At 40.7% G+C, this 25,769-nt stretch overlaps 1 protein-coding gene across 2 annotated transcripts in view; it reads right to left on the bottom strand.

Annotated features, from left to right (window-relative positions):
* The window catches only part of LOC100647887 (transcription factor AP-2-epsilon), a 198,533-nt gene extending 175,857 nt beyond the window's left edge, over positions 1-22,676 (bottom strand). Inside the window, exons 1-2 of one of the 2 annotated variants that reach the window (XM_048414478.1) lie at positions 21,609-22,676; positions 19,753-19,944 (exon numbers count right to left, since the gene is read on the bottom strand). Coding sequence is in view for 1 of the 2 variants with exons in the window: in XM_048414479.1 (XP_048270436.1) it covers positions 19,753-19,788 (36 nt within the window). In the remaining variant the exon portion in view is untranslated. The remainder of the gene's footprint in view (positions 1-19,752; positions 19,945-21,608) is intronic. The other variant, XM_048414479.1, reaches the window with a different exon arrangement.
* Positions 22,677-25,769: the final 3,093 nt, after the last annotated feature.

The following is a 25,769-nucleotide window of genomic DNA, read 5'->3' as shown; positions in this document are numbered from 1 at the left end:
CGGCCACGAACGGAGCATTATCGTTTTCTCTACCGGTGTACAAACCACCGTTTCTCGTTTCAACGTGCTCTCGTATCCGTGGTTCATGCGAAACACTGTCGGACGGAAGGGAAGAAACGGCGCGCTTCTACCATACCGAGTACAAAATGAGCTTGAAACTGTAAGAATTCGAATTATCGTCGCCCCGAGAAATCAGGCGGCGTACCAGTCGTGTGTATAATGTCATGACTCGTAATGCCACAGGACAACAGAGAACGCGGTCGTCGAATGTATGTAATTTTTGGCGAAAAAGGAGCGTGGCTTAATAACCGCAAGCATCACAGTATCACATTGAAAGGGAGGTTCGACGAATTCGCGTGCTCGGCCACGTTTTGAAATGCAAAACAACCGATCGTGCGGTTTTACACGCGGGACAATTTACTGCTTTTCGACCATCCTCGATGGCGAGATGGGCGAGAACATAGAGGTGAACGGGACAAGTCGAAAGTAACCATCGATTCGACGTATTACACAGTAGAACGCAAACGATGTGCGAAAGTCGACGACATTTAAGACTGCAGGCAGTAGTACACCTGTGAATATATGAACTTTAATTATCGTCACACGGAATGACTAGCTATTGTCGTGGTAATCATCGTGATGATTAGCGATCCTGGTGGTCTCTTTTGATAATCGCGAAGACATTTTGTTCGGCCCGATAACTGGTTTTGTGGTTACCTTGTAACCGCGTCCCTTTCCCTTGCTCTTTGCAAGTTGAAGGTGAGAGTCATTACAGAACCTTGGTATTTCCCTGCCTGCTGGCTCAACAGGAATCGTCATGAGTCAATGCGCCAATGAAATACCAATGAACGTCGCGTTTTCTCAATTTATCGCCGAATTTAAACGAGCTTAAATTTCCACTTCAGTCGTGAGTATTAGTGTAATGTATTACAAAATGAGGTTCTTCGCACGATGAATATAAATCTACTTTAAAACATCTGTCGATTTCTTATTTATAACTTATTGACATATTTAATTTATGTTTACTAACATTGACCTACAATACCATAGATTTCGTGATTAATATTTCGATCGCTAACCCCATTCTAATTTGTCCCTACGACTCACACGAAACACACGAAAAAACACCACGTTATTGTTTCCAATCTCACAGGGTGTGATAATGGCCGAGCGTTCCTCTCATCATGCGTGCGTCTTTTCTGTCGATGGAGAGGCTTTCACGTATTCCTCTCTACATATCGGTAACAGTAACTCGGATGGGCATAAGCCGTACGCTGGCTGCTCGTTTCCTCTTTACGGGTCCACGGCGACGCCACGTGGCGGCGCGTGCCGCAAACTAAAAAAGACCCCTCGCGCTCTTGAGTCCGAGTTCAGTTGCGGGACGAATATAATTAACCATCAGTTTTAGGTTTCTTCGGAGGAACAACACCCTGGTGAATATATACTCACTGTCTCGTTTCCTTTCTCTGTTTGACACGGATGAGACGAAAATGGAGGAAGAGGGAAAGCGAAGGGTAAAAAAGAAAAACAGAGGATAGAAGAACCGAGAAAAACAATGAAAAAGGTGAACTGGCATGGCGAAAAGCTTGAGGGGTTTGGGAGGGATATTAAGCCACGTAGGCGCCATATATTTCACAGGTCGAATGGGCTACGCGCATAAAACAGACGGAATACGAGAATGCTATTAAAATAAATGTGGAAAATGTGACTGTTGCGAATATAGATAGTATGGCGAGACAACGAGCTGAGTATAATTGTCAGTTTCGTGGCTTAACATGTGCTACTTGTTCTTTGATCGGGCGCGTTTTTAATGACTCGTAGCAGGTTGTGTTCCGAACATTGATAAGAGCTAGTATTTCGTTTGTAAAACAGGAATATGCGTTCACGTTCTTTGTTAAAGGTAGTGCACATGGCTTTGATGTACTTGAAATGAGAAATGAGCGTGTTATGGTATTAATGGGTAATACATAAAAGTAATTCCAACTGTTAAATGTATATTTTACATGTCGTGCCTTTTGTCGGTTCTATTAATTAAACGACCGCGTACGTAAATATGTTTACGTAACTTTGTTCGAGTGATTTAATTCGGAGAGAAAATGATCGATATAGTTTCATTTTCCTTGATCGCCAGGAAGATGAAATAGGTACAATCGGTTTGATGATTTTATTCAAAATACGCTTAATAACTAGAATAGAAACTGTAGTAGTAGTTCTCCTAATAACAGGTTATTCATCGCGTGAAAACGAAGACGAATGAGAAAACAAACGAGTATCGATAATAGACGTTGATATATCGAGAGAGACAAATTTTACGTAACAATGGCATCCATTCTACGTTCATTCCTTTTTTAAAGCGTTTCAACCATTTTTTCAGTACCTGACGTTGACCGAAGAAACATCTGCCGCGGAAGCGATCGTGATTTAATTAGCAAAGTAATTGCAGGGTCGAATCTTTCGATATAGCTGAAGGGGACGTTGACGGGCTTGATTGAAACGTTGCCGGAAAAAAATAATCCAATTTGACCAAGGCGGTCGTTATAGCGTTAATTGCGTATAATCTCGAGCCTCGCTGTTGCAACCCTTGATCCAGATAATAGTTGCAAAACCGTTCAACCGCGAAACCTTCGATCGTACTAAACTACCATGCTGCAAAAGACTTTTGGTACTCAATAAGGAAAACGTCGACTTTACGTAACCAAACTTTTACTAGAAACCAATCAATTTGTAATTTTTCTATTTCTCTCTTACACTTAATAATTCTATCATTTACTACGTGATCATCGGTATGACGAAAAGCGAAGAACAGTGTAAAGCTGGTTAGGTAGATTACAGTAAATATTAAATAAAACACTAAAACACCCGCTGAGCCGAGGGATATTCATCATTTTGGGTGATTAATTAATCAAAAGGCCGGGCTCGCTGACAGCGGCCGATACTTCTGGCTTGAAATTGGCGAGCACGTGGTAAGAACTCTCGAACCCGAACGGGCCGTGAAGTGCGCTTAATAGTGCTGTCTAACAAACAACGGGTACTTCGGTGCACTTCGCTTAGCAAACAAAACGGGTTCGTAGGACACGTGCGAAGCTAAAATCATGATACTGTAAGCTTCACTTTTGTTACGCTGACCCTCCGATAGGAGAGAATGTAGCTGGCTCGAGTAGGTAGCCTAACACGATGGAGAGCGAGCCGGGTGATCCAATTTATGTTAGGTGATTTTCTCCGGCATAGATAATGGATTTTATTAGGGAAAGCTTCGTTTCGCCGGTATTGATCGTTTATCGATTCGAGCGCCGCGAGGAATTAATTCTGATGGCTAAAGCTCTCGACAGAACGGATTAAAATTCACTTGAACGCGTACGATTAAATTCTCGCGTTTACATCGTACCCTCGTAGTTTGATAAAATATACATATTATGCGCATAAAATGAATGTACATAAATAGTGAAATAAAAGCTTTTGGTAATTACCATTCATCTTTATGATTAAGCTATGATTATAGAGAATACATGCTCTGACGAAATACCGTACTGACGAATAAAACATCTAAAGATTGAAATGCATATATTCGTAAGAATTTATATATATAGGCTAACGAAAGTACATACTTATATATTTTACAGAGATCACAAATTCATATTCGTCAATGTTGAGGTTGAGGTTAACTGATTGAAGAACGAGTGGATGAATTTGTAATAGAAAACTATATTGAAATAATTAAAGGTATAGGTATAAGTTTATACTGATTTAGATCCTTACTCTCTTAGAGTTACAATACAATGGAATGATAGAGAGCGCGTTCATATATTTATAACAAAAGGACATTACCAAAAAAGTTAACCTTATAGATTTAGCTAGAGGCTACAAGGAACATAAATAGAAATCTGTTTACTAGTTCCTTTGTTCCTAGACCTTGCAACTCAAAACACAATGTACACTCAAGGGTACAATAATATGCACCTCTCCTTATTTAGAATATTTCTGTGTAATAGTAGGATCACCAGGTCACGGATATACATAAATAAAGATGTAAAGTTTCTCTTGTAGTTGTTGCTTCAACAATCAAAAACCATAGCCTTAAACGAAGGCACTTTCAAAGGAGGGAAAGACGCAAGTTGGAAAAAAACGGGTAAGATCGCCTCCACATCTTCTGCGAAATGGATGATCAGTGTGAATGAAGCGACACGCGGACGAGCCATTAATCCGCGGCACGTAATCGATGCCAAATTCGATATTCGAATGGCAGGCCCGCTCGTGGTTAAGTACCTATTAAGTGTCAGTGTGCAGAACGATACTTTCCATTATCCGCAGCCGATCTCTGTTAGCCACTTCCGGCTTCCGGTTACATGGCACGCCGGCCGGAGGCGGTCGGCGCCTCGGGCTACTGCGGCCCCAAAAATAACCAATAAGCGACCAATAAAAGTAGACCGTTAAACGGCCAGTTGTACGCTCTCTCGCGAGTAAAAGAGCTACCGGTTAATTACAGGTCTAACCCCATAGCGCGGCCCCAACGGCCGTAGCCTTAATAGATCCGTCTTTCGACGAGCGGCCCAACCGCGTTTGCCCGCTGATTTCTTGCTTTCATCATCGCGCCTCATGGAACCAACATTGTGGCGTCCAAGAAATTTTACGACGAACGGTCTTCTTAGCAAAGAATCTTCGTTGTACGTGGTTATGGGTTAAAAAAGTTGCTCGATTTTTTTTAGGTAGACGTCATAAGTCAAAACTGGCAGGATTTAACGAAACAATTAATGGGATTGTATGGAAATGAATACGTTTTAAAATCGAATAATCACTGTGTCTTCATTGAATTGGTTAACCATCGGAATTTAAATGCTATTACGCTCGACCCGAACAAATTTAGAGAATAATTTAACTCGTGCCATCCATAGAATAGAGCAATTCTGGACAGCGCTATTCCAATATCACCAATGTTCGCACGTGGTATAATGTAAATACAAATCGGTGACGCTGGTAATTGCAATTATTTACAATAGACAATAATTACCGATCGACGTGATTTATTACTATCAATTCGCGTTATCTCCGATCTTAATAGCAAAATTTCACCGGGATCGATCGCCGTGATCAATAAAAAATTTCCACAGCCGAACAATGCCGACTCTGCATTGTATAAACGTTCTTTCGATCGTTGTGCCGGCAGCTAGGTGTAGCTTCGAATAGAAATTCGCTTACATACGAACGCCAATGCAAACACGTCGCAACAGTGTGTCATAAAATGCGAATATTCGACCACGATGGACAAGACGGTGGAGTCGTATAGAAGTGATATATCGGTGGCTAATAACGATCGTAATCTATAATCTCGTTCCGAGGGGCATTCTTCATCAATTTTGACCACCGTATGGAAAAGAAACGGTCGACAGGTTGACTTGACTGGACAAGCAGGCGCGATTCCCAAACGGAGGCTCTTTCGGGAGTCGTGTGCTCGCCACGGGGGTCGTATCCCGCAGGGCTTCAGCACCGACACCTTCTTCGGTCTCTCTTTCTATTCTTTCTCTCTCCCTCTGTTCCCGTGCCTCTCGTCTGCTATATCCTCGTATTTGTATTTATAATGCGCATGAAACTATGCTTCTCTCGTTTGCCCCGTTATAAATTCTCTCGCTACTCGACATTTCCCTGAAACAACCTACGCGACTCTCTCGTTGTCTATCTCCTTTCTTCTTTGTCTTTCTTCGTCCTTTTTACGCGGCTAGATATACGCGTACTATAAATATTAATAGTATTAATACGAAGGCGGTAATACTCGGTGGTACGGTATTTGATAATTTAATATTTGCCGAAACGAAGCAGTTAGCGTAAACCTTCTCTCGCCACTTTGAATTTCAGAATTTGCCGTGTCTTGGAAACCCTTTGTACTTCCTACAATGCGCTTTCTCTTCTGCGCCTATAGAAGTCTTCTGCTCTTTGAAACCACTAGCGTTATATTTCCCTTCGTTTTGATTACTGTGATATTACGCTTTTGTTGCCCGGTCCATGATATACAATTTACCGTTTCACCCGTGCGCTATGCAAAACGCATTTCAGCCGGCTGAATTCGTAAGCGCGTAACAACTAAAGCGCCGCATAAATAATTCCAACCGTTTTTCATGTAATTATGTTTGCTCCTGAATTACTTTCCGATTCGCTAGCGAACACGCACGTTATCTGTCGAGGTTCTTTTCTCGAGGATTTCGCGGAAATTTCAATCCCGCGAGATAACAAAATAACGCGTATAGTATACAAATTAAATGATGCAATACGAACTAATAGGATGATTATTTAAATTAGTGGAAAACATTCAATCTCTGGAAATATTAACATTGAAACCAAATTAGTATTTATTAAAAATTTTTAATATTTAATCATATCAAGTATAATATCCGTTGAATTTCATTCTCGTTATGCCGCATGAATAAATGCTCCTTTACGTAAAGTAAAGCTAATTATCTAATTTATGAACGTTTCATATTGCGAATAAAATACCGTAATGACGAACAATCGGTTTATTATCATTAAAAGTATCAAAATTAATTAAAAGCAACGAAATTATAATCAGGATTGGGAAGAGGAGGAGGGGAAGGTTCCGATGAAAATGTAAGTCAACCGAATATTGTAGAGAATTCGAGAGCGGTAGCGAGCTGTGCTCTCTGGAAGAGTATCCAAGCACAGCGTTAAAGAATTGATTAAAAAACAAAATGAATCACGGTCGATGAATCCCGCCACTAAAAACTCATTAAGCTACAGATTCGGTCGGTGATTTATCGTGGATTATATTAGTTGGCCATGCTATGGACACAATATAAAACTACGCGACTCGTAATTTACTGCTAAGACGATGCTGTCGTTGAGAGAATTATCGTCGTTCATGATGTATCGCGTTTTTTTCCACATGACCAGAATTTGGTTCGATTACGAGAAAAAGAGATCTGTTACTGATTGTTGCTTTAATCTGAAATCTAGCAACTCTAATGATTACGGCAAAAGGAATGATTAATGTTAGAAGAAAATACACGTGCGTTTATCAGCCAAGCAAGTTCTACATACCTTACTTTTTAACATCTAATATACAGTGAAAACTGGGGAAATAAAGAATCTCAGCTCTTAGGATATACTACTGACGCGCAGTTTTAGCTTACATTATAAAGCATTCTATGTTTACTGATTCACCAAACTATAGAGAATAGATACCGGAGAAAAATCAGTTCCACTCATTCTGTACGAACGCTAAGCAATCTTCAGGAATAGCAAACTACGCCAGGTATATCCGCTAAACGACTCGTTAATTGTATTTTTAGGGGCTTCCTACGAGAGGTCTCAGTTCCTAATTTACCGACTAGCCCGTTTGGTTTATAGGCGCTCCGATGTACCGTTTATAGTATAACCGACACCACACCTCGTTAAATCAAAGGACCGGAATATGCTTATAGCTATACGTCCCCTAAGAATTATAACCAAACGAGTGGAGCATCTTCTGACTCGATCGAGCCGCCATAGTCAGGGCAACCGTAAGAATTCCTGTGTACAATATCTATTTCGGCTCTCTTTTTGTATGATTTTTGAAGAAATATCATATATAAAGTGGTTACTTTCATTTTACCCCTTATTTATTTACAAATACGCTCGAGCAAAATCATTAGTTGACATATGATAATTAAGCTGGAAAGAGAGAAAATATTAAAAACAGACGTTCGATACACATTTCTACAAGATCGTTCCGACTAGTAAAACCAAGCATAGTCAGTCTTACTATCACAATCGGGCCAATCATAAATAACGTTGACGCCAAACAAGCCACAATTTACGGCTTGTTGAACTTCTACTTCTAGTGAAATATGCCGACACTATTGGGGAACGCTTGTACGAACCACTACATCCTCCAAATATATCTCCTTTTATGTGTTTATCGGTGACCGAATCAAAGTACGACCGTCTCGTCCTAACGATCATTAAACCAGAAGAAGAACGGACGATCGAAACGTTCTTACGAGTCGATCTTTTCATCTACGAGAAGTCTTTAGAATCTTTGGCTCGCTTCTATCAGTTGAAAGTTTCCCGCATCGATCGTCTTATTCGCTAGGTGACTGTTCACGAAATTTCTTCGTGACAAAGAGGAATTTGAGACGAGGTACCCGGACGGACAGAACCTCTGGAGAGGTTGTGGTTCGCCCGCGCTTTATTAGGTCACCCTGTACAGAAGTTCGCGAACTGGCAGGAGAACCGGCGCGGTTGTGGCGCGCGGGTGAAGAAGAAAAGAAGGAGAATAGCAAAAAGGAAAAAGTCTACCGTTCGTCGGTGGGACAAAGAGAGACAAAGGGGAAGAAAGAGAGCGTCAGCCATATGGACTTATCCAGCAACGTAGTCCGAAAATAATAAATCTCTGAGCGTGCTGCGGGATTATTAAAAGAGTCCCTAGCTCGTTCCCCTTCGGTAGAGGAGAGCGTAAAAGAAAAACAAAACGCATTACCGTTTCTTAATGAAGCTGAGGGATACGAACGAGCCGAGGCAACGAACGAGAGGAACGTAGCAACGCACCGTGCAAACAGCACCACGGACAGACGGACGGACGAACCGACGGAATGGATGGACAGACACAAGGATAGACGGACGGACAATCGGACGGTCCGACGTTCAGAACTAATTGGAGCCACGAGATATTAAGAGAGCCAAAAACAGACGAACGAGTCACGCTGGGACGGAGAATGTGGACGCTGCCGATGCCACGGAAAAAACTGTAAGGGCTCCCGATGGTTAAGGGTGGTGAGGTGTTTGAAAGGATCATTAGATGGGTGTGCACCGATCGAACCGCGAATGATCACATTAACAGCTAGTTCGTCCGTGTTATGAGTTTGTTTAACGACATTGCGTCTGCCCGTTTCAGCCGACCCTCTCGGGCAAACTTGATGTATGCTCGAGAGAGAGAGAGAGGATTTTCACTTCCCAACGACGCAGCGGTTTAAGTGAAATATCCTTTTTAATAGATTTAACAACCCGAGAGGATAAGATTTGCGAGTAAAGAAAGAATATATGATATCTCTAAAAAGAAACGGATTATACTTTGTAAATCATTTCCAGTAATATTTAAAAACTTTTATGACAAAGGTAAATGTAAAGGTACATTTTATGTAAAGGTACATAACATACATCGTTTAAGAAGCAACGATATATTCGTTTCTTTCGATTTTACCAATTAATGTCAACGATGTTTCTCAGCTCGCGAGGCGTTTTGCAGACGGCTAATATGCAAATGAAGATCTAGATCGAAGATATTACCAAAAGCATGAAGCATATAGATTTTATTACAGAAGAAACAATACGCTGTTACAATAATGTTAATAATGAAATATTAAAACTTGTTAAAAAGTAGACGAAAACGATTCAATGGAAAGATACTAACGTGTTAAATTTTCTCGGATAGCAACGTTAATTAACAGTTCGACCGCGATATGAGTTTGTTTAACGATATTGCACTGTGAGACTTTCGCGCATCATAAACGCGATATCCTTATGCGAAATGATGTTTCGGACACGCGTTGCGTTTATTTGCATTAGCTTTGCATGCAGATGCACCAGAAATACGCCTTGGGTATCGTAACGAATGGCGACTCACGTCAACCGCCAGAATGACAACATAAAGTGAAATAATATTCTGTTAGCATATCCTCGAGCATCGGCATTACGCGATATAGATCTTTACTTACGTTCAAATACATCAAATACATCGTTAATCTACTAAAATAGATTTGGTTATTACTATCTTTTTTAATTTTCATTATTTTATACGGTAACTCTTGCTTCTATAAAAAAATGCGCCCATTGTAGTTTAACGATAATTGCGTAAGATATTACGAAGAAATCCGTGTGCCGTATCGTTGCAAAGTGTGAGTTGACAAAAGAAAACTAGGGCTCTGGTCCTCATAATAAAAACGATCTATGATGATATTTTAATCTCTATTTTTATGTTCCCACAGATTATAGGCATCTTGGGTTACAACAAAAGCGAAATTAGCATGCTTTTACGATAAAATCTGTGCCTTCGTATCATTATCGAATTATGGCTCGCTGAAGATCGTAATCAAACTAAGATGATTCAGCTAGAAAAACGCCTACGTCGTGACGGTCGCTGCTTTTTCATTTTTATATTAAAAATGCATAAAATAAAACCTACTGAATATTAAATCAGTCGAAGGAAAAAAAATGGTTCAGCGATCTAGCACATTTAATGTTATTATAATTAATATGATGAAAGATACTGTTGTATACATAGGTGATTTATACAGGTGAAAAAATATATCTTCGTAACAGATGTACAAAGAAATATTTTTCGCTAAAGAAAAAATAAAGAAAAAATAGTTCGTTAATTACGCAGACGAAAAACGTGTATTCCAAATCAGAGGAAACACAGGTTTTCCTTTTAAGACCCTAATCGGTCAGGAGGTCTTCGAGTTCGGTACTTTAAAACGTGTATTCCTTCAATTTTCTAGTCGAGTAAGCGTTCGTTGAGGGCTCTTGTGTGTCTGGCAAAGCGTGCACTATCCTGTTACGCGATCTCTCCCAGCCCGCAATCAAAATTCAAATCACACTTTTACAGCCGAACATAAAATCAATATTCGCCCTTTGGACATGTCCCTAAATTCCATCGAAAACAAATCAATGCACTCCTCGGGTTTAAAGACGGGAGATATCGACAGGCGGATACTTTCAATATCTCTTGCGTCTATTTTCATATATAAATTTGGAAATCGATTCTAGAATAAATGAAGATTAAATAACACAGGTATTTAATTGAAATTGTCCTGATCACTTATCGTTCTGCGATATTACAATAGGAGAGTGAAAAATCGTTAAAAAAAATTTTAACGCAAGTAAGAAAATTACCTAAGCATAAGCTGATCCATCGAAAGCAAAATAAGCTATAAAGAGAACTCCGCGCGTACACGTTGTTACGTACCTGTCAACACGAAAAAATAGATCATCTGATGGCTGCAGAGTCCAAAGTGTAGCAAAACGAAAAGAAGCGTCTTAGGCATCCGGAATAGTGCTCTTATAAATGGTTTTTCTATATTGCCTCGTGTCTGGCTCACGTTGGACATGGACATGGGTTACCAGTTCATTTAAATAAGTTAAGGGTCTCGCTTAGTGCCTTAGCGGGTCCATTACAGCTGGGCAAAAGCGGCTAATTACCTGCCTGACGTGAGTTATAAACCCCTCTCCGGCCATCGCTCCTACCTTTGAATATTTTTAACCGGATCTTGATTTTTACAATGAAAACGTCCTCCTCCTCCCCATTTTTACAACGTTCTTGACCTGACTTTATTATCGCTATAGGAACTTATTCGTGCTATTTGCATTCTACAGACTCGCCTATCTGTATCCACATGGCACTTATATCATTGCGTCGATAAGAGCTGATGAAAGTTAATTAATGTTACAAACGAGAGTACACGAATGTATCGTATCGAAGGCTGAAATGCACGAGACAGGATCGTTTAAACGTACATCGTTTCGAATCGACTCGTTTCGAGCGAGCTCGGCAGTTTCTGTTATTGGCTATGCGTTCTATGAAACGCGGTCCCGATTGAATACGAAAAATTAACTGTCCACGCGCGGACGTTCGTAAAACCGTATGTTGATGAAATTTCTTATCGAAGATAATTCACTGGCGATACGTGATATCTGATGTTATTCGTTGTCGATTATTTTATAACCGCCTTTCAGCGCGAGACCTTTATAATCGAATAGAATAGAGATGGAAACGAACCGACTCGATTACGAATGTTCGACATGCGACGTAATTCGAGAATGAAAATTGTCATCTCGAAACGTTGTCGTTGAATTTACGTTAGTTTTTTAACCAGCGTGCCGTGTTGAATCGAAACAATCACGTTTAACGACGAAAACTCGATTGAGATCGTGTACAAATGTTACATCGAACAAAAAAGAGTAAAAAAAAAAAAAAAACGTTGACGACGAATCGTTCTAAATCGCAGGATCAACTGTGTTTTGCGGCGCGATCGGTTAAACGAAAGGTTTTTTACCATTACCAGTCACGGCAATTTCTGACAGTCGAAATTTCGTAACAAACGATCGGGAAGGCGGTCCCTTTTGGACAGAAAATTAATCTAGTTTGTCATAACGTGGGCGGGTTAGTTCAAAGTGCCGCTAATGAGAAAAAGGCCGACCCGCGTCCTTCTTATTTGTCAATGGGATCATCGTGCCCATGAATCAAGTCAGGGAGATGTTCACTTGGGCTCTTGAACCGCATGGGTAGAAATTTTTCTTTTCTCTTTTTCGTGAGGAACGTACGACATAAAGTAGTTGCCATTTAACTAATTAACAGTTACAGAAATAATTAAAGATAGCCAACGCTTAAGTACGCAATGCCCTTGCAAAGAGTGATGCACGTTAGAAACAGAGGATTTTGCTAATTATACACCACGTGTTACAGTTTTCCTTTCGCGGAGCAATTTGCAAAGGCTTTAGGCTAAAATTATCCTCGCATATACTCGAATCTCGAACTTGTTTAAATAATAAGAATTCGGAAATAGTAAAAATTTGATAATTTCCTTTGATTATTACTTAATTAATATGTTTTGCACTCTGTTTAAGAAAAATGATTTTTTTCTAGATGTACCGATCTATCATCGAAATCAGTATCGATTATCCAAAATACCGAAGAACGTCACGCAGAACGGTTTCTACATTTTCTTTGGACCTGATACTTCAATTTTGCGTGCAGTGGCCCTAAAAAGCCCTGGGGGACTGGTTAGCTTTGGTTAGTGGTCGTGGAACGATGCGAACGACACGAACGGCTGACGAAATAGACAGACACTAGGGCGGAGGGAGTCTATTTCATGGTTAATTTGGCTAACTCGATTTCACCACCACCATTGCGACCAGCAACTACCACCCTCAAAAAACCAGGATCACTAAACTAGATATAGGGTAGATTCAATGGTCACCCTTCTACCGACGTGCAGTTCGCGAGCTCGTGGTCCATGAAAAACCTCGGAAATTCACTGTTACGATCGCTTCACCACTGGGAAATATTTAAATAATATTTCAAGTTTTTTTTCTTCGACGAAGGAGAAAGTACGAAAGAAATTGTCGTCTAGAAAACGCCGTCAGATCATCTGCGTCTTAAACTCTTCTTTACCCTCGAATTATCCACAAAGCAGCACAAAGCTACTCTGGATAAAATAAATTAGCAGTCACAACAATGAGAAACGCTGCGAGCAGTAACGAATGGATTGCAACAAATCACCGAAGAAGAGGAATAAAGTTTCTTTAATCTCAAGAGTTGAAAGATGGAAGAAAGAAAGGAGAAAAGTAGAAACAGAAGGAAAAAATCGAGGTGGCGAGCGCGAACGAGAAAGTCAATTGTAGTACGTCCTGTCTGTTAGATACGTATATAAGAAAAAGATAGAACGAAACAGGGCCAAACAACGGACCGAGCAAAAGTATAATCTTTTGTTTCCGTGATACATAAGATGATAGCACAGACTGTGGCACGAGCCATCTTAAGTCCAGTTTTTCTGCAACGACGCGATGATCCTCCTCCACGAGCGTCAGAACACTTTTCTGACAAGCCGAACCGGGCCAGCATCGTCAACGTCGTGTCTACCGGCTCTCGCGAATGACAAAGGGAAGCATTCTCGGAGAAAAAATCTCGGGAAAAGTTGGAAGCAAATATTAGTTGAACACTGGACTAGTCATTATTTCTCTTTGTGCTTGCAAATGCTACTCGCTACGATGTCTTCCGCAAAAGGGCAGAACAAAGGAGCATGTCATCGTACAACCAACCCTGCCCTTCTCCCCTTTACTGCCTCAACGTTCACCTCCTTCCTTTTTCTCTCCTTTCACTTCGATGCACCACCTTTACCACCAACCACCCTATGCCACCTACTACCCACCCACTCTTCTATTTTTGCTCTCCTTCTTCAATCCCTTCCCGACTACTTTCGCTTCGCCCACTCTCCCCACTGTCCCTTCATCTCTTCCTCTCTCTTTTTTTATGCTCCAGTCTTAATTACTGGAAGCAGAACGGGTTAAAGACTAAAACACAAGCCGACGTCGCTTGACTGATCACGGCGCGTCGCGTTTGACGTCCGTGCCAAATGAAAACAGTCTAGAAAAATTATTATTGCGGAAGATATGTGACACCTTCTGACTTTTTTCTTCTGTCATTTTTCATCTAAATTCCTTAGACCATTCTCAATTTTTTAATTTCTAAGTAAGGAACGATCATCATCGAGTCACCCTTTTACGAGTGATTCTGTTTTATTTTATTTGCAAAAAGTTTGAAAGTTTACGAGTCGTTTTACCTTTGGAGATTTTCGTTATCTTATCATCATTTTTCACCGTGATCCACATTTTCATCTGACTCGCTCCGCTCATTTCGTTTCTCTAATAGTTTCTCGCGCATACTCGAAAAGTCATGAAAGTTATCTCTGACGGAAGAATTGCAGTACACCGTGAAACGCGTGCAACTGAATTTGCCTTCTGCATTATACAGGAATGTGTCTCGTAACATGCTCGGTGTACATAAGCGCGCATGAACAAAGTGCCACAGCCCTTTGTACCCGATGGGGGTGACAATGGACCTCGTTCTCCGCATTGTCACTGGGTTAACCAACGTTTCCAAGGGGTATCACGGATGTTTGGCATCGCCGTGGCTCGGCCAACATCAGCTCATCATCTTTTATTCAACCCTTTGCGTGCGGCATGCTGCGTACGTGACTCGCCCGTGGAGCTGTAATTACTGAACATCAGCCGTTTTAGAGAATTCCGGTTCCGTTCTACATCGAAGTTTGAACGCTAACAAAGCGAGCTTAGTTTACACTACATGCCTGCCTGCCTCTCTCTCTCTCTTTCTCTCTCTCTCTCTCTCTCTCTCTCCCCTCTCTCTTTCTCTTTCTAACTCCCTGTTTCTCCTTTCGTGTTGCGTTCATGCAGAATAAACAATGATTGAACAAATTCTATTCCAGTAGATCTCTGACAGGTCTACACAGTTACATCGATCGTTCTAAGGCATTCAGTTTAAGCATAAGTTTCTGTAATCTATATATCATATTGTGTAAAACATAGCAATAAAACATCGATAATGAGGAAAAATATAATATCTATGCTTCGATGTTATTTAGTTAAACATTATCAATATATTATTCCACGTTCAAAATGACATACATATCTGAATGGATTTTTTTAGACATCAAAAATTCCTTCCAAAAGTTTTGGCAGCTGTACAATCTGCAAATCTTCGAGGCCGCGCAGCGGTAAACGTCAAACGGCGGAATGAAATCGAAATTCAATTTCTCGTCCCTCGTGATATCCGTTCGGTGCGCGAGAATCTCCCTCGTGAAACCATCATACGATTACGCTAATTCGGGTATCATTTATTTTTCGTTCACCCTTCCTTTTCTTTCTTACCCTCCATTACGTCGCTCGCCGCGCAAACGAGCCATCCAACCCCCACCTTCAACCCTCTCTTTTCCTGTACCTCATGAGCTGCTCCATAGATCGAGCAACTTTGAAGTGCGCCGAGTTTTTGATGTAGCCACCAACTGTTCCTGTCTCGTTCACCATGCAAAACAGTGAATCACGCATTAGGCTAAGATGAAGAGACAAATAATCGGAGTAATCGAGCGACCAATCTACGAGGCAATTGCTTACATCGCGATAGTGTTAAGCAAACAACTTTACTTTTCTGCGAGTTCAAATTCAAATAAAAGAGATATCGATCATACTGAGTTAATTGATATCGTTTTCGGACAATCTGACAAACGAACAAATTTATCTTTATACATCTCGGATAATGCTGTTTAACAGGTGCTGAATCTTATATTCCATAACGCTATAATGTCGGAGCTAACGCAGTTCACAGAAAATTTTACAAATACTGTCAGTTGGCGAACTAATAACCTACTTATTTTTTAAATTTTGTAAACGATAATATATCGGAGATAATATATATTTATAATATAATTTATTCGTTACTAAAATAGTTTACCAGGAATTTAAAAATTAGAAAAATTATTAGGCAATATTTAAAAGTTAAAAATCAATAAATAAATGCTTTAATATTCGTTGCGACAGAGACAAGGCATCGAATGACTAAAACGAAGATGCTAGTTACATGACTTTTCACAATACGAGGGACAATTTATGTCGTACCTGTCACGCCATCAAAAGGATTGGAGGGAAATCGTAAAATTCGTCCGGACATTGTTCATTTAATCGAAGCCGAAGAACGCACTCTGTTCCCTACGACACAAGTCGTCGGTTTAACGCGCGAACACGAGCGCGAAAGTCGAGTGGATAGCGAAGACAAATATGCGGGGGACACGAAACCGCGCTTCAGCCTCTTAACTCATCTGATTCCGAGAGAAAGCACGTGCGTGTACGAATGCACGTGCGTGCACACGCGCCCGGCCACCTATATGAAATATTGCTCGTATGTTGTTCAATGGACATACTGCTTGCTTTGGTGGTTTCCCTATCCTTTACGCCGGTTCGATCAGGGAAGATTGGTGGAAATCGCAGAGGACGGATGGACAAACAAACGGGGACAAAGATAAAACGCGATAAAGGTGAAAGTAAGAGAGAAAGAGTAACAAATCCAACACGTGGGACCGAAGTATTAATTCCACGTTCGATGCACCCCCTGTTATTTCAAGCAAAGACACAAGCCGACGCTTGCCTTTGCCACGCGTACGCATCATACTTTATTGGAAAATGTGTAAATACTATGCTACCCTCTCTTTCGGTTCTTTCTTCTTTTTTCTATATTTTTATCTTGTTTTTGACACGCTGTTTTACTCATTTTGAAGATTGGGCTCTACTTGCAAGTAAATACAAAATGCAACGACATTTGTTTCAAAAATTCATATTTAAGAGAAAAGAGTTATCAATTACTAATTACATATATTGTGTTCAATATGCTGCTTGGAATTTATTAATACAGAATTATTCGTTAAACGCAATATCTCGTTAAACGTATTACGCGATATAATTCTCTTTTTGTAGTAAGATCACGAAATCGATTGAAATGTAGAGTAGAGATTTCAAACATCTGAGATGTAGATATAATAAGAATCGCAAACTACAGAATCTTTAATATTAAAATGATAATTCGAGCGTTATGTTTACGAAAATAGAACCTGGCTAAACGTTGAAAAATGAATTCTAACTGTGTATTCTCCGGACCGGAAGAGGCGGCTACGATGCCAAAACTACCGTCTTTTAGGCAAGCTAGGTAAAGCTAGTGAAGTTCTCTAACAATATAATTCGATATGGATTGAGTCTGCCTAAACGTGTTTCCGTTATCCGCTATGGTTAAGGCCTTACATTTCCTGCCGTCGCTATGTGATTTCCGTGACTACCGAAGGGGAATCTTGATACCCGCCATACTGTGTCGAATATGTTTCGACGATTACCGATGTTTTTCACCACACGAATGACCTTTTTTAGGTTTCCCTGCAATCCTATTAACTTTTTACCGTCGAGAGAAATTTCTTCTAAACGAAAGTCTGATGTGTACGATTAATTTTTCATGACCATCTCTGATTCGATAGCAGCTGATTTACTCCGAAACTGCTCATGTTGGTAACTTTCTTCACAGGGTTAATTGTTTTTAAGTGTTCACCATTATAATTGACTAATTTACCTTCAAAATTACACCAAAGAACATTTACCTTAAATTATAAAATGTATCTTAATATCCATTAATTCTCATATAAGAAAATGTCAACAATGGACTTTGTAATTAAAATAATTAAATTTCATAGTAGAAATCTGTCATTGTCACGCATAACAGCTAAGAAGCTGCTTCGATCCAACTTACTCTCTAAAGCAAATATCCAATTTAACAATGTGACAAAATTAAAAAAACGTTACTCTTAATCTCATGAAACAACAGATCCAAGATGAACCTAAGCTCGACAATCGCTGGTTGAACATTGCCTAATTTACGCTCATCTCTGCACACGGCATCGTTTTTCAACGGGCGTAATCGCGCAAACTCGTTCCCCACATCGCATACAGAATGTCGGGACGCGAATCGAGCGTCGCTAATTTGCCTCGATAATGACTGCAACTACAGCGGAGAATTAACCGGCGAAAAGGGAGCCGAGTTGCCGCGGCTCGATCCGTATCTGTCGCCTGGTTGGCTGCTTTATGAATGGGGAGGAACCTCGGTGATCGTCGCGCGATCACGGAAGAAGATTGATCTGTCCCCGGTGATCTGCGACGTTTATTAGGAATGCCCGAGGTAACAGGCTGCACCGGCTCGTTTCGTCCGACTGAGCGTTCAACACGATCCACGAGTTCTCTTTTATGGTAATAGCTCGAAATCGGGGCACGCGACCGACGATCTTAAAAATCCTGTTCAGAGTCGGATATCTATTCAAGTGGCGTTCTTTTACAGAAAGTGAATTCCGTCTGCATTTCGGAGAAATCAAGTGCTAGATTTAATTAAACGAATTTTACGGGATTTTATTTAATCTTACGAATTGAAAATTAACAGAATATAAACTACTAAGTAGTCCAAGCAAGGAGTTGGTTTGCCCCTTCTCGTGAAACACGAAATTTTTTATCAAAAAACCTGTGAATCGTAGGAAGCTCATAAATAAAAATTTAAATTGTAGCAAATAGGTGTTTTTACTTTTGCATACGTTTGGTTTGTGTGTCTAATATTGGTCCTGTTTTACTTATGGTATATCTGTTGTGTTGTTCGGCATATTTATCACGCGATATATACATTTATACGGTGCACAAATATTAACAGAAAAACTTCAAATAAAGTTTGAGTAATTAAAAAGACGGATATATATAGAGAGAGTAATATTGACAGATAATTCCGGACTAAAAGCTACTCCTATTTCAGTTCATTGAATAGCTGATCATCCGTTATAACATAATCACATTGTTTGAGAAAATTATGTATATTACAGGTTCCATCAAATTTTATCGCGCAACAATAGTATACATATTATACAAGACCCATTTAGCGCCCTTATCTGAGCTATTTAATATTCGATCTCAATTGCAGCGAACAGAAACTGAATATTACTTGCGAAACGCGTCCGCGTACTAGACATTTTATACTAGCATTTTCAACACACCAGTGATTTCTAACAACGCAAAATGAACAACGCAAATTCATCGCGTGCACAACGCGGCACCCATAAAAGCAATCTATTCGTCAACAAATATTTACCATCTAAATTATTGCACTTTCCACGAATTAAGCGACACAGCTTCGCGCGTTACCTCTGTTCGTCATACAACTACGTATTTACACGATGTAATTGCATTTACATATAATCCCAACCGACTTTTATACGCCACAGTTCGTCAAGCATTTCTCTTAACTTTTGCACAGTTAACGCGTGTCGAAAAAGCCGAATTAATTGGGCCACTCGAATCGTTCGACTATTCTCCATTGTAGGAAGAACATTGTACAGACTGTGCCAGTAATAACAAAACGATCGTAGGAACAATTACCAGTAGTTACACTTTTCCATGAATGGGTATTATAACAATCTTTGGTAGAAATTATTCTACTATCTGCAAAATAGAATCTAAAAAGATACGAATGGCAATATACTTTAGCAACTAGTGCATGGTACTTTATGTGTACAAGAATTATCAATTTGTTTTGTAAGAATGTAACAATAGATTTTTGACCGTTCTATTACTTCTGTTGTAGCTTGCGTTTCGATGAAAACGCAAGTAAAAATTGAAATTGACACTTACCTGCCAGGCATTGGAGTCCAGAGCGAGATAAGACATATTGTTGTTAGTGTCCTCCGTGATTGAGAAAATATTGTAGATCCTCAGAACCCGTTGCCAGTTGGCACTTCGTCAATATGAAAGTTCTCACTCACGTCCCGAGCTGATTGGTAGGCGGCATCTTCCGTCGGTGGCTTCCACAACGTGAAAAATGTCCTGCAAACATATTTGATAAGAATTTTACTATATACAGTTGAAAACACAGGATCGATTAATAGAAAAAAGGTAGAAAAAAGATTTTTATGGATTTGCATATTATAATAACATTGTGAGAACTACGATGTAGAATAGGTACTAAAAAGAAGGAAACATATCTATACATATCCCAAAATAATTAATTACACTGATTCTATTTTTAAAGCTTAAAATACTACTAATTGCTTACGTGGCCGTTTACATCATTATCCATTCGTTTCATATTTCTTCTATTGCGCCATATTGTATTATTACTACGATTTTCGTTCTTGTTTTCATTCGTTCATTACTATGCTATATTTCAAAAGACAATAAAAGAAATTTCATTTATACAGAAACAAATGAACAAACACAAACAATTCGTATATGTAAGCAATCTACGATTGAAAGCATTCAATTTCAGATAAAGCTAATAGATTAAATTTAGGTAATATTTACTTCAACGAAAATACATTTTTATGGCAAACAATTCAAACTAATGGAAATATCGCTAATTTTAACCGAGCAATGCAATGTTTATGCGGAAGTGGTTCTTTACTATACTCTTAACATGTTTTGAAATAAAATGAAATTCGCTGAAATGAACGAGGACGATTATATGTAACAACTCCGAATGTGTTAATAACGATATGTATGCATTTATTTCTATACGGTAACAATGCTAAAAGCTCGAGCGTTATAATCCGCGCTTACAATAAAGCATGATTTCTCGAATTTTACAACAAATCTACCGAAACAAGTATTCGAAAAAATTAAAGAACAATACAAGCGTATGAAGATAGTAGAGAGTTTGGTGGAATGTAAGAGAAAACATATAAACAGCGTGAATAGAAGCCGACTTCAGAAACGAGCGATTAAGATAAATACGAAGGCACGGACAAGAAGAAAACTGAAAGTTGTTCGAAAAAATGTGAATTATACTGTCGTCGTTTCAAATCCCCCGGGCGCTCCGTCAACGGATAGAGAACTTAGTTAAGCAAAGTTAAATACGGCTCCCCGAGGTGGCACGACCACTTTTTAATTGTAAACACTTTCACGAAACGAAAAGATAACTCGAGTTATCCCGGTACACGGTGATTTCGTAAGTCGATATTGCTCTGCTATTCGACAAAAAATACATAATTTCGTTATTTAAATTATTTATTATATCGCTATATTCCAGGTAATGATTCGATTAATACATGCTCATGGTCGTCAATAGTTTAATGGTACTTATCGTGTAGATATTACGATTATAATTAGGCGTAATCAGCACTTGAAAGTACGAATTATGTAAATTTCACTTTTTAACATGACGTTTCCATATTAAGTACCTTGGAATGATAAATCAGGAATTTAACGAGGGCTTGATACGAACGACATAAAAATTATGTAAATAAATATCTTTATTATTGAGTCTAGATTATAGAGTTTTTAAGAACAAACTGGAGTGAGTCACGAAATTGATTTAGAACTCCTCAATATATCGATCAATTACACAAAAACAGCATCGGGTCTTCTTTCATTGAAAACGGAACAAGCTTACGTAACCTATACTCATTGGCAGATAACCTTAAATGTCACGTAACCGGAGAAAAAAATCACGAAAAGTAGTAAAACAGAATAGAAACTTCTCACGTACTCACCACAAGTTTCTTGGAATAAATTAACAGATTGTTCACGCCGAAACACACCAGAATTAGGCCCAGACGACCATACGATTGAAATCACAGCGACACAGCGTCGTTAGTTCCAGACGTTTTTTGAGCGCGAAAACGAAGTAACGCCACACGTCACGAGGGGTCGTTCGAAGAAAAACACTCGATACGTGATTTGATTCGCGCTTAGAATCGCGTAAACAAGATTACAAAATTACAACTCCTCTCACTCGTGTCAGTAGCTCCGCGAGGATCCACCGTGTCCACGTCTCGCAAAACACAAGGAAAGCGTGTGCGTCGCGACTCCAAACGTAACTGTAATGTGTATGCTGGTGCTAAAACGTCGTCGCGTTTCCAAAGATTTGTTGTCCTATTTGCGAAAGGACGACACGGTAAACGGTTTTCAGGTTAACTTTTAACGAGAAAATCAATTCGATCTCTCTTTCTTTTCGGTTGCCCTATTGTTTTCGAATATACGCACTCGCGCACGCTTACTCACATACACGACCAAGGCCCGGTAACCTAATCCTCGGCTAGATTAGCAAGGGCTAATTCGAAATGCAACCCGCGTCTTCCTCTCTTTCTCATCGACTTCTCGATCCCCTTCTTGCCCTCTCTTTTACTCGCCTCCCCCCTCCCTACCTTTCGCCTTTTCTTGTGCGATATTGTTTCGTCCTTCGACTCGTGCCTCTCTCCTTCCCTCTCTTTCTCGCTCCTTCTTTCCGTTCTCCCTCTACCTTCCTTTCTCGCTCTCTCTTTATTTCTCTTCGTCGCTCTCACACCCTCGCTGTGACTACTTAGACGATGGCTCGTATAATCGGCAGACACTACGATACCAGTTGGCAGTAGGAGGACACGAAATTTTGTGGATACTAATAGAAGACAGTGGCCCGTGTGCCGCGATATAAAGACGCGTGGACGAGAACGAGGATGGAAACGACGACGAGCGCGACGATACACGACAGGAAGGAAGAAAGTGACTTTTGTACGTTGTACCTCCCCCGGTGTGTGTTGCCACCGCACGTGGCGCGTCGCGACGTCGCACTGCGCTTGAGGCAAGAGAGGCGCCGCGGCGCCCCCCAACTCCTCTCGACAGCCACCCTTAGTAAACCACGCTCCCTACCTCCTCATCCTCCCTTTCGCTTCGTCAGCCCGCCCGCCCGCACCTGCGGCGCGTCCACCACCAACCTTCCCCTACTCGTTGCACCCCACGGGGGTGTGGTGCCTCCGCCTCCAGTCACATGACGGACCCTGCGCGGCCTCCCTACTGTACGCAGCTGCCGGCGGGGATAGCCTAACCTAACCTACATGATTGCGCGATATAACCTATATGAGCGCGCTTCGTTTAACGCGCCGAGCTTCGTCAACCGACCTACCGATCGCGTATCCTCTTCTCTGCTCTCGATTTCACAATTTTCTCTTCCTGTATTTACATTGGTCGATAAACTCGTGTCACTGTATTCAAATTATATATTAAAATACCACAGCAGAGACTTTTACGAAACAAGACCATATTTAGAAGCAGAAACTTAAAAAAATGCGCTGTAATATTCGAGTGGTGTTGAAATTAGGATGTCTACCGATATGTATTCGCATATGAATTAACAGTGAAAAAAGAAAAGGGAGGAGGTGAAAGAGATCCAAAATACAACGAACGTACAAGATCGAAGACGTGATCGACGCGTTTTCCTGGTTGTCGCATAGACGATGCGTGCGTGTATGCGTGTGCGTGACGAGGACAGAGGGCTGGTTTCCGCACACCACACCCTCCGCACCTCTAATCCTAGAACGAACTGTATGACTGTATGACGCCAATACATTTGTACGGCGTAATACGAAAAGGACGACGAATGCTTAGCGTCGTCTGCGCATGACCGATCGATGCCCCTTCCTCTTCTACAATCATCCCTCCTGACGAGCGACTACTACGCTACTACTGTACGTAGCCCGACTTCGTATCACCCCACCATCCTGTCCCCAGCGAACTGGGACTACCACGCTACAGCCCCTTTCTTCGTACAGCCCTGCTGTCGCTACCTCTACTGCCCATCCCACTACATGCTTTTACCCCCGGTTCTAGAATGAGAGAAAGATCAAGGGAAGGGTGCAAACTGAAGGAGTAAAAGCGGCAGAGCGGGGAGGAGTGAAGTGAAGAAGAACACGTCAAGACGAGGCTTCTGTTTTTCCCTCTGGAGATTTCGGCAGGTCTTCACACCGTCGCTGTTTCTGTTCTCATTTTCTTCATCCCTTGTCTTTTTACCCTGTATCTACTTCTGGCTTTCTGCCGTTCTATGTGCGCTCCCGTTGCATTCTTCTTTCTCTAGCCCTTGTCACGAATACCATGAATCTTGAGTTCATCGGATCTCCCGAGTAGTGGTTCCTTTCTCTACAAACTCGTAAGAAATCGATTCTCTGCGATTTTTACAATGGTAATGGTAAATCGATTTCTGCTCAACATGTTATGAATTCCAGCGTTACCAGCAACGTTTTCGATCGGAGAAAGTAGCGTAACATCCGGGAAGACATTGCGAATAAGGCAAACAATCAGTCATTGCGATCAATAATAAACCAAACCACAGAAGATATATTAACCGTTATTCGTAGCGTTTTTGTGTTTTAAAATCCCATAGAAAAGTGATTACCTTCGTGAAGAAGCCACGATACACGTCACAACGTGCCTCCAGTTACCCTGATCGAACTCGAAACTCGCGCAAGAGGTCAAACCGTCCATCTTCTTGCCGGAGAGCGGCGCACCACGCCTATGTTAAATCGTGACTCGATCGAGGAGGAGGAAGCACCGGTGTTATATTAGCGCCCAGGAACAACCTGATGCGATCCTTCGGGGTATCCACGATGGTTCGTGAATAGCCCGTAGAGAAAGAAGCGAGAAATGCAAGATCGACAAACAACGGATCGGCGTTGCGCAATTAACGAGACCAACCGATTGAACTCGAACTCCAAGCAACATCGAGTGGGTCGACCGGGTCAAATCGAGTCGAGTACCTTCGTAGAGTCGTCACTGGCTTGGCATAGCACCGTAGATGTTCGATATCTCGAACGTAGTTGTGTTGCTCTACGAACAATGCGCACTGTGCAGACACCGAACCAATACGATATGCAAACTCCTCGACAAGGAGGATGTTCAAAGGAAGGGAATTAAAGTTCTCGTCGTCCCTGTATCTACCTATCACTGGCCGCCAGTTGTCCGGCCTCTTCCTCGCTCGAGAGCATGAATTAACGTCCAGTGCGAGTAGAATGTCAAATGAGGTTCGGTTATTATGGTGTTTAAGTTATGTTTTTTCCTTGTGTTTCCCGAATCGATGAGTAAGCTTTTTTAAAGTCGCAGAGGATGCGATTAAGGGTGCAGAGCGAACAGAATTCTGAGAAATTGGCTACTACAGCGAGAAAACACGTTTACGTGTAAAAACGTAGTAATGAATGAAAGGCGGAAAGCGAAAGGGCGCGTGGAATGTTGCTAATGATAGTTGTAAACGAGAATGGGAAGAGATTACTCCAAAGAGGAGGGAAGAAACACTTGATGCACCTTGTAATATGAACCTAATCATAATGCGAGGAAGACAAATTTGATTTTGAATTATGGAAATGTTAAGTACTTCCCAGATTTCAAAGTTGCAAATGTTCCAGAGAATGTTGATAATACTGGTAAGACGACGTAAATGCGTGTGTATCGCAATAAAACTATGGATTCGAAAAAAACCATATACTACGATCTATAGTGATCATACTTGATAAAGTTTCTTTTGTATTTAATTTCCCCCGTCTAACGCTATTCACGACGAAAGCCATTAAGAAATTAGCTTACCTCGTTGAACAACGTACGTACGGTCAAAGACAGAATCTTTCCTGTAACCAAACTTCAACAGCTAACCGAGAAGTCACTCTCTAAGAAATCTACTATAATCCACTTTGTTCCAGAACACATCACATTATAACGCCATAACTCGCTCGTGTGATGCGATTTAACTACTACATCATTACTCCCAAAGTTAAGCTGGTGTAAGTTAGAAATTACTAGTTAAATTGCATATATCCATGCAAGAGCCGAGAGCGCTGTGTAATCTGCCCATGTGTTTATCTATCGGTAGGTAGTCTGGCATATACTGTGGCCCCTCTCCATCATCGAGATGG

This window comes from Bombus terrestris, chromosome 2 (assembly GCF_910591885.1).
Source record: "Bombus terrestris chromosome 2, iyBomTerr1.2, whole genome shotgun sequence".
Taxonomy (NCBI): domain Eukaryota; kingdom Metazoa; phylum Arthropoda; class Insecta; order Hymenoptera; family Apidae; genus Bombus; species Bombus terrestris.
The sequence above is the reverse complement of the archived record's forward strand: the minus strand, read 5'-3'. Positions and strand labels throughout refer to the sequence as shown.